The 10,430-nt window shown below is 34.0% G+C and overlaps 1 protein-coding gene across 2 annotated transcripts in view; it reads left to right on the top strand.

Moving 5' to 3' along the window:
• Window positions 1-10,210, top strand: part of LOC144435019 (testis-expressed protein 2-like) — a 30,623-nt gene extending 20,413 nt beyond the window's left edge. Inside the window, exons 5-9 of one of the 2 annotated variants that reach the window (XR_013480872.1) lie at window positions 944-1,051; window positions 1,495-1,704; window positions 2,237-2,357; window positions 3,271-8,657; window positions 8,722-10,210. Coding sequence is in view for 1 of the 2 variants with exons in the window: in XM_078123555.1 (XP_077979681.1) it covers window positions 944-1,051; window positions 1,495-1,704; window positions 2,237-2,357; window positions 3,271-3,363 (532 nt within the window). In the remaining variant the exon portion in view is untranslated. Of the gene's footprint in view, window positions 1-943; window positions 1,052-1,494; window positions 1,705-2,236; window positions 2,358-3,270 lie in introns of both variants that reach the window. The other variant, XM_078123555.1, reaches the window with a different exon arrangement.
• Window positions 10,211-10,430: the final 220 nt, after the last annotated feature.

Raw genomic sequence — 10,430 nt, forward strand, 5'->3', positions numbered from 1 at the left:
GCAAGGATATTTCATACATTACTGTGATGATATCTCACACAGCCATGCAGGGATATCTTGAACAATCATGCTTGATTATCTCACACAACCATTTGAGGATATCTTATGTACAGCCATGAAGGGTTATTTCTATACCATACATTATGAACATGCATGGACATCTCACAGAAGCATGCATGGATATCTTACACAACCATCATGTGTGGATATCTCACACATTCCATCCTAGGATATCCTACATACAACAACCATGCAAGGATATTTTATACAGTCATGCTAGGAGATCTCACACAGGGTGGAATTCCTATACAATACAGCCATGCTTCAAATTTAATATACTAGTATAATGCAGCCATGCAGGATATTTCAAAGAACTACTAAGATATCTCATACACTCATGCAAAGATACATGTGCCTTGTACAACTATGCTAGAGATATCTTGTACAACCATGCTTAGGTATCCTTTAATTAATACAGCCATGCAAAAATATTTGATACATTCTTGGAAGGATATCTATCACACAGCCATTTTCAGATATCATATATACATCCCAGAATATTTTTCATACATTCATGCTAGGATATTCTCATAGCAATCCAAGGATATCCTATACACAGCCATGCAGTAATATCTTTTCCAGCCATGCAGTTATATCTTAGACAGTCATGCTTCACCTTTTAGTGGTAAGAATGGATATGGCTGTTGAACTTCTTAGAAATGCAAAATTAATGCAAGTTGAACTGCAATGCTAAAAGTGGTATACTAACAGAATTAACATGACTGGTGTTATTCTCTTCTCTCTTATAAGTTTAACAATTAAAGTTACTATCTCTATGTCTTTGCACAACTAATGTATTCCAGTGTAAGACAAGACATGGGAATCTCTATCATATCTGTTGCTATAGATATCACATATTTTATCCCGTTGATTTTGTTTCCAGTCCGTCAGCTGCATTAGACAGTGATGAGGAGGATAGTGCTGAATCTTCCGAGGAAGAAGATACAGATAACAACCCCCATGATGCAGGTGCTACAGACAATCCTGAAAGGTAAAGTCATTGTAATATATACCACAGATTTCTATATTTGGCCTGTCCACATTACAAAATCTAACTGATTTACCTGCATCAGTGTTATTCTATCAGTGGAGCCAGAGGGGTTGCATAGGATTATTCTTTTGTTCTGGACCTACTTTGTCTATAGTTCTGCCAGACAACTTTTTTCACTTCTAAATTTTTTATGCTATTTCCACCATTGGCCTATAGTTGTTTAGGGTTTAATGTTTGAATGTTAAATTGTGGGTATGAAAACAGTTGTCTGGTCACAGAGCTGTAAACAAGTTTGTCCTGAACAAAAGAATGCTTGTATTTTAATCCATAAAGCTCCACTGATAAAGATAGTAGTAATCCAAGACCATGGGATTCAAACATTGGGGTTTATTTATTGATTTTATATATGTACATTGTTGTTGTTGTTGTTGTTGTTGTTTTAGTTTTGTTGGAAGCAGTACTAGTAAGAAGATACTGCGTATTGTAAACAGAGTTGCCAAATCCAAGTACTTCCAGAAAGCTGCAGAGAATTCATACATCAAGAAAGCCATCGAAGAGGTGTCAAATCTACCATTGGTGCTCACAGTTGAGGTCAAAGGTCTACATGGTACATTGGCCGTTAACTTACCACCCCCTCCGTCTGATAGACTTTGGTAAGTTTGCTCTGTTGTCAGGTAGTGTTTTGTAAATTTGAAATACTCTAAGACTTGCTGTCTGTTAGAATGTGCTAATTAACCAAGGGTATTATATTATCTGATAGAGGTGGTGAGTTAACGCTGTATTCGATTGACTCCTAAGTACTAAAGCAATACTGATGCTCTGCTATCACATATACACGTGTTCTGACACCCATGACACAATTTCTCTCCATGGCAAGGATTTTCACTGAACAATGAATAAGAAAAAAATTCAACTGTGTATATCATGGCAGTCACACGTAATGTAATTATGATGTAAAATCATGAAATGACTCTTCAGTACCCAAAGTTTGTGAAAATCCCTGTATTTCCGTGAATGGTTTTCCCATTTTAAGTATTATCAAATGTGTTGTTATTTTAAGTGTCCCCATGGTGCACTTGATAGGCAGTTTAGTAATTCAACACCATTCCTTCCGTGTATTCATCCTGCCAAACTCTCAGCCAGACCTTGGTATTAAAGTTTCATAATTGCCATTGTTTCCATAAGGTATGGATTCCGTACCAAGCCTCATTTATGGCTATCAGCCCGTCCTAAACTCGGAATGAGACAAGTCACCATAACTCATGTAACAGATTGGATAGAGAAGAAACTAGAACAAGAATTCCAGGTCAGTTCACACAACTTTTGTAACGTCATCTTGATCTTGATAAGATACCTCTAGTGTAACATCTAACATCCAACATAACATACAACATAACATCCAACATAACATCCAACATAACATACAACACAGATTGCAAAATGAACTCATTTTAGTGTTAGCAATTCATTTTTTATGCAAATTAAATTTACTCAGATCTGTTATTAGTATGGTAGTTATACAAAGATTTCATTTTGCAAAACACAGGTTGGCAAAGTACCATGGCAACTCATCTCAATGGTAGCAATCCAGTTTTCATACAAATCCAGTTTGACTTTATATCATTATCAGTCACTAGTAGTTAATACATCTACAAACAAGCCCTGTTAACAAGTTGTAAAATCACCATGGCAACTCATCTCAATGGTAGCAATCCAGTTTTCATGCAAATCCAATTTTACTTCATATCAGTTACTAATAGCTAATACAAACAATTTACATCATGTTAGTGTGAATACAAGGTATTAACTCAAAATTTATAAGAGAATGGACCTGCTGACCTCTCATGCACTTTGAACTTTAACCTGCATTGGATGACTATACATCAGTCACAGAGATAAGTATGAATACCACAGTAGACTATTATCACTTTGTCCAGAATATTTTAATTATATCCTTCCTACAGAATGTTCCTAGCTAATTTTCTTAAAACTGAGATTGAATTACAAAGGTTATAGGGTACAAACAGGTCACCTTAGTGAACTTTTGATCTCAGTATCCTGTCAACAATCTTTGAATGATGAATTTTATAGTTACAGCTGACCTCTAGAAATTGAACTGCTTTATAACCTTTGTATTGAAATAATTTGATCAACACAGTTGATGAATAATGGTCATAAAATTAAGATTAAAAAGAAAAACTCTTTATTTTTGATTTCAGAAAGTATTTGTTATGCCCAACATGGATGATTTAGTAATCCCTATAATGGATGGTGGAATGGATGACAGTTATAACCAAGGCACAGAAGTATAGAAAATATACATGAAAAACAAGACTGTCCACTAAGATATGCTATTTACAATGATACAAAACTTAGCTAACTGAAATCTTAGACTCTACAGAATTACATGCTGAAAATGTATAGTCATATTAAATAGTCCGAGGTACGCCTCATTTTGTAGTTGATATATGGTCTAAATATGTACAGATGTGTATTCTTGGAATTGGATGGTTCTATTTGCAAACAGATCAAAATTGATTACATGTGCATGGATGATGCTTCATGTTGGAGTTCAGCATGTCAATATTGTAACAGAGCAAAGTTCATCCAACTGATGAATTCAAGGAGGGTAAAAATAAAGTACATGGTTTATGGCGTTATGTGAATGGGTAACCAGAAATTACATACAATTTACATGATAATCAAAATGTGGATTTTTCTTTCAGTAAAGGCAACTAAGTTGATAGGTTTGAAAAAAAAAGAGTAATGCTAGTCCTCCTATGATGCCGTAATGATATTGTGAAGTGGTGGTTTGTGGAGGATCAACATGAATTCTTTTCATTTCTACAGATTAAGTATATGTAAATCTGTTAAAAAAAATAACAGTACATTTTAATTCAACTCAAGTCAGCTAGAGAAGATACATTTAAATATATTTACAAATGATGCGGTATATTGTGTGCATCAAGTACTGATGAGTGTCAAGGGAAACGCTTTAATTATTATGAAAAATTGGGACAGCTGTCGTGATGCCATTCATTAATGTGATAGGCAGACATCAGTATCTCGGTCAACTAATTATTCTGATAACATTTCAGCTTGGTTTCACATCAGAATTCACATTACAACCCACAAAGGAATATAATTACAGCTTCTATTAATAAAAAGGTAACACTTCAGTCCTAATTAAATAGTTAGACCAGATCGGTTGATATATATACATCACAAAATCATTCAAGTATTTGTATTAGACCAACTATAGCCCTAAGAACTACCAGTATATCAGCCAATGAGATCACTGTTTAAAGTCATTATAATCTCATCACATGATTCACTGTGAGCCAATGGCAGAGTATAATGCAACTCACATCACATGGCACTTATTGGCCAATGGCAGACGATGGTCCAATATGTGAAGTAAGTCACATGACATGATACATCGGGATGTGTGAATAAACTAATGCATATACATATATGTACAAATAGGTGTTTGTGGGAACATAACTGATATACCTATGTTTTTGATGGTAAATGATTTACTAAGATAACGTACATTCTATCGTAGACTGGCAAAGTTCTAATCAGATTGTTGTATATGATTCCACATGAAAACATGAGTATAAAATTTAATCAGATTTGTTAGTTATTACAATAATTCTTAGTTGTCAGTACATGACTTTAATACACAGCTTTGAATGTAACAGTTTGCTACATGTTGAGCCATCAGTTGAACGACTTCATTGTATATGTTCCTACAAATGAGCCCATAATTAAAGATAAAGTTGTGTAAAATGCTACATGTAAAGTCACAAGTTACAAAAAACTTTGTAAATGCATATAATGTTGAGGTATAAGTTCAAAAACCTTTTACTGCTTCAAGTGTTGCAACACGACAACGTTAGTTGAAATACATTACACTGAAATGTATCAAATGTTTAGCCATCAGTTTAAAAGATGAGTTGGAAAACTAAATTCACAATGTTCACAAAAACATAGAATTTATACTCAAGAAGTTTACCATTATAGATATGGTTACAAAATATTATCTTTACATTCTGTTGAATTGACAGTGACTTATTGATTAATTGGAATTGTATATCTCAGCCTAACTTGAACTAATTATACTCTAACTTGATATAACATAGTGAAATGTAGTACTATAATGTTCCACAACCCTGTTTCAATAAAGACTTACTCAAAGGAACTTTAGATATTATAAGGAATTCAAATGGAACCAAACCACTCACCATGTGGACAGGATGGCATATCATATTTATGATAAGCAATCATCCAGTGAAAATACATTCCTTAAGTGGAATTTAACAATACAAGTGTAAGAGAATGGTTCAGTTAATCCTAAATGGCAGTGTTTGGTTTGAATTAATATCTCATGGCGTATGTATCATGTTATTGAGAGATAGAGAGATGATCATCTTTAGTCGGATGTGGTCATCATTACATGTCTTGATGGCCCTTGCTGACTGTTCGAGGGCCCAATAGATAGCCACTGTGTTGACACTCAGTTCAACTCACTTATGCACAACAACAAAGATATAAACACTTAAAAGTATTGGTCACAACATAGACCCTACACCATTAGTTGGTGTAGGGTCTATGGTCACAATGACAGTATTCTGCAGTACAATCATTGAAATAAAGTGATATAAAACAGTCTGTGTATTTACATTGAAAGCAGATCAAAATAACACAGTCATCTCCTTGTGCATAATAGTTGGGAGATGATGTTTCATTACTACAGCACTGGCATGTTAAATTTACAAAGTTGATTTGTCAAGTTGCTTTCACCTGTTGTGTAATTTACTTGATATATATATACACTGATATGTTTACTACTGAGTTGACAAAACTGTCAAAAAAAACCTTGGAATCTTCATTTGTGAAGTTTTCTATTTTACTGTTCACTTGTTGGTTGAAAGTATTTAATGTCATGTTTTTAACAGAATTAGATTATTGTTTGTGCATAGTTACTGTTGTTAAGGTTGTTTGCTGCATTTTGTGCTTTGTAAGTTACTCAGTTTTTTTTAGTATTGCATATGCCTCCTTTTAGGTGATGTAGAGCTTTGAGTTAGAGCTGTTTGAATTTATTGTCAGTACTTTTAATTTGCTTTCAGAGGAGAGATAGAAACAAATGCTGTTTGTCATCGTTAGGATTTGCCCACACGAATGGTGCTAAATTTGATGAAAACTGTTAAATTTAGATGCTATGAATCATCATTAATATCCTCTATTCAAGTTATTCACCTTGCAGTCATTTTCACAAGAGGTTGCCCCATATGAGGAAAAATCTGGCATGGCTGCACATTAAGGAGTTATCCTCTAGTAATTACTTGTTTACAAATAGTACCCCCTTCGGATAAAAAGGATTAATAAAATGTGGATAAAAGATCTCCATGAGTACCAAGAAATGAAGTCATTAGAAACAATATTAATAGAACATTTTGACTAGTGGGGAATGTAACCAACTTTTGCTGTCAAACTTTTAGGGGTTGATCACACAATGTCACACAAGCTCAATAAGCGAACGTTGTTTGTTTAGGGGGGAGGGGTCTGGTGTCATTGAGATTGCTGAACTTCTTATTTGCACTTCTAACCAAATTTGAAAAGTTGCGTTGCATGCCTTCAATGGTAACAGCTTCTGTATTTATTACTGAGATGTTGATAAGTTGATAAAAATTTACTTCTAATGTGAGATACAGTGCTGGGTTTCTGGTAGTACTTTGATGCATTTGCCATCGTCTCTGTAAACAGGTTCATAAGGTTGGAAATTCATGTTTTCCATGTTTTTACATCGCATCGATCATAGTCGTGTGACCACTCCATTTTACATCATGGTTTACATCATATATAGATGTGATGTCACACTTGTGAACGTTTGCTTAGGGAGAGAGGGAGGGGGTTTTGTCCTAAACGAACGATGTTCACTTCTTGAGCTTGTGTGACATTGTGCGATCATCCATAATGATTTCCTTCAAAGGAGGCTATACCACTCAACTATCATTGCCCTTACTACTGGTTCAGTAACTGTATTGAAACAGCACACACAGTGGCCAAACTATACTGTCATTTGTCTGTCTGATAACTGGAATATTGCGTATTGAATTGATACAATATCACAATTGTCAATTTCAAATGTATGTTCATCACATTCACAGTCTGCTGTCTAAAGATGGAAAACAATATTTATTTTTATCTCTAATCTGATGACTAAGTTTTTTATTTAACTTTGAGTACAAGTAGTAGTATATACTGTATGCTCACGCTGTGTTCTCAGTACTTTCACTTTTTGTTATGTGCAATTGTGTAAATTCCATTTTGAAAGATTTAAAAAGTATATTCTAAATGTAATGGGGTTTTGAATGAGCCATGCTGCATTTTATTTACTAGATTTATGGCTTTTAGAAAGAGTTTTATTTCTAACCATTTTATGAAGTTTACAGAAGGGAGAGAGAGAGAGAGAGAAAAAAAAACAAGTTGATATGTATTTTTATCACAACTAACACACAGTGTAGAATGTTTTTAGACTGTGATTCAAGTGTCCAGCATAACAATCACACACAAACTTGTGGTTCAAGCGTCCAGCATTAGTCACCCACAAACTTGTGGTTCGATTGTCCATAGTTGCTTTAAAAGATTATCACCAAAGCAAATACATCTTTGGAGAAAACTACTCACAACATCAAATATTGTGAAAGAGACTTTAAAAATGCAATGACATTTTTCTTGACTTACAACAATATATGTATACATATGCACACAGGCAGGAATGCAGATACACGGGTAGGTACATGCACACAAAGAATTATTATGCAAGTACACCGCCCCTGTACACACATGCACACATACACACATACACATACACACCAACATCCACACACAAACATTAAATCTTACAACATTCTCGGCTTTGGACCACTTATCTTGGTCCATATTTCAATACACTTTGCCTCTCTCACTTTTGTTTTCTATTGTTTGTGATATTGCTATTACAATATTTTTTCAGAAAAAATTCAATCAATTTGATTATGTTTGATTATGTTTTTATATTTCAATAATACTTGTATGCATCTTTTTCATAATTTCTATTCTAATTATTTTACATTGATTTGCATTACCTCTAATATTTATATTTTTTGTGAATTTTATTCTACCACAGAAGTACATTTTTTTACAAGTCCACAGGATTTTGTAAAGTACAAATACAGTAATATCCAATGAGTATGTAAAATGTATACCATGATACAGCAGCCCATGGTAGTACCATAAACAGAAATAGTACTGACTAGGGAAGTAATACCAAATATGGAAATAGTACTGACTAGGGAAGTAATACCAAATATGGAAATAGTACTGACTAGGGAAGTAATACCAAATATGAAAATAGTACTGGCTAAGGGAGTAATACTAAATATGGAAATAGTACTGGCTGAGGAAGTAATACTAAATATGGAAATAGTACTGGCTGAGAAAGTAATACCAAATATGGAAATAGTACTGGCTGAGGAAGTAATGTTAAATAATGAAATTGTTCTGGCCAAGGAAACACTAAATAAGGAAGTGAAATAAGGACGTAGCATTGACAATGGGAGTACCAAATAAGGAAGTAGTACTAAGGGAAGTACCAAATAAGGAAATAGTACTGACAATGGGAGTACCAAATAAGGAAGTAGTACTAAGGGAAGTACCAAATAAGGAAATAGTACTGACAAGGGGGAGTGCCAAATAAGGAAATAGTACTGAAAAGGGGGTACCAAATAAGGGAATAGTACTGACAAAGGCGTACCAAATAAGGAAGTCTTGACAAGGGGAGTACAAAATAGTGCTGACAGGGGAAATAATACTAAGTGAAGAAATAATCCTGACAAGGGAAGTAATACCAAATAAGAAGGTAGTACTGATTGAGAAAGCAGCAAATTAGGAGATACTCTCAACAAGGGAAGACATCTAGATATTCAAATAGTACCAAATATGGTAATAGTACTGACCAGAGTAGTGCCATGTAAGGAAATAGTACTGACTAGAGAAGTAATGCCAAGTAAGAAAATAATAGTGACTAGAAAAATACTGCCAAATAAGGAAATGTTACTGATGAGAGCTACCAAATAAGAATGTACCATAGTAGTACTGACCTCCCTAGTCCTTATTGTATGAAACACAGTACAGCTGTTAGTATCCACTCATCTTTGATATCCTCTAGTAATATTCTATGAGTGTGATGTATATTTAACCAAATGAGATTGGTCAGTTCACAATGTCATAACTTTGTTCGTTGTTTGGAAAGAGGGAAAAGTTAAAGGAAAAGTCTAGTCAAACTTATTTTTGTCTTTACTACATTGGTATGATTAATTACTGCATCAACCGACAGATAATTTTCAGTGATAAAATAACACCTCAGTAACTTACTCAACTTTGAAATTTTGTAAAGAAGACCAACTTTACTTGACGCATGTTCAGCAATTTTGAGGGGTTTTTTTATGGGGAAAACTTCATTAATGAACATCAACATCATATTTAATGTAATCTCTGTGTGTTGAGAAGTACAAAGAGTGGCAGGACAAAAGAGATTATGGTAAATATAATGTGAGATGCTGTTTGATCACTGAAAAAAAGTTGATAGCAGTAACCAATACAAGTGTACTAAATGCAGAAATAAATCAGACTGTGCCTTGTACAATGTAAAGAAGCTTATGTCTTCCCATGCTGGTGCCAACAATATTACATATATTTCTTTTAAGTACATACTTTGACTAGATGACATTAAAGATGTTCAAAGCATGGTAGTATATTTATTCTTCAGGGTAGGTGTTTAGCTGCCTGGACCACATACAGTCAACAGATATTCATGAAACTGTCTTTATGTTGGTAATTGGTTTCTATACCTTTTAGAAAGTGCTGGTATCGAATGCTTGACAGTAATTAGATAGAAGCGCATTGTCAACATGATTATTATATATATTTATTTAATGATCTGCATGATAATCTTATTCATAAAATTAAAATTTTTGTAAATTTCTGTACATTTTAATCTAATTATAGAAATCATTCTAATTTTGATCTTTTTAATTCTGTGTGTATTGGCAGTATGAATTGAGGCATTGCCAGCAAACATGTCAAATTGTGCCTTCTCAGTGGAAAATAAAAACGCAGTGTGTAAACTTACCAAAGTGTGTCTCTTTGCTGTGTTCTGGTGTTTGGTTATACAAAAATGTTGTTTTTTATATTACAGTTACACATGAGTGTTTTGTTGTGTTTTTTTTTATTTATACTGGATAGTTCTTTAAGTATATAAACACGCACTTGTCTCCCAAGAAGTCCAGTGAGGGCCATCCCTCAGGGGTTCAGTGTTAGTGCAGGAGGAAAC

Source organism: Glandiceps talaboti, chromosome 5, assembly GCF_964340395.1.
Source record: "Glandiceps talaboti chromosome 5, keGlaTala1.1, whole genome shotgun sequence".
Taxonomy (NCBI): Eukaryota; Metazoa; Hemichordata; class Enteropneusta; family Spengelidae; genus Glandiceps; species Glandiceps talaboti.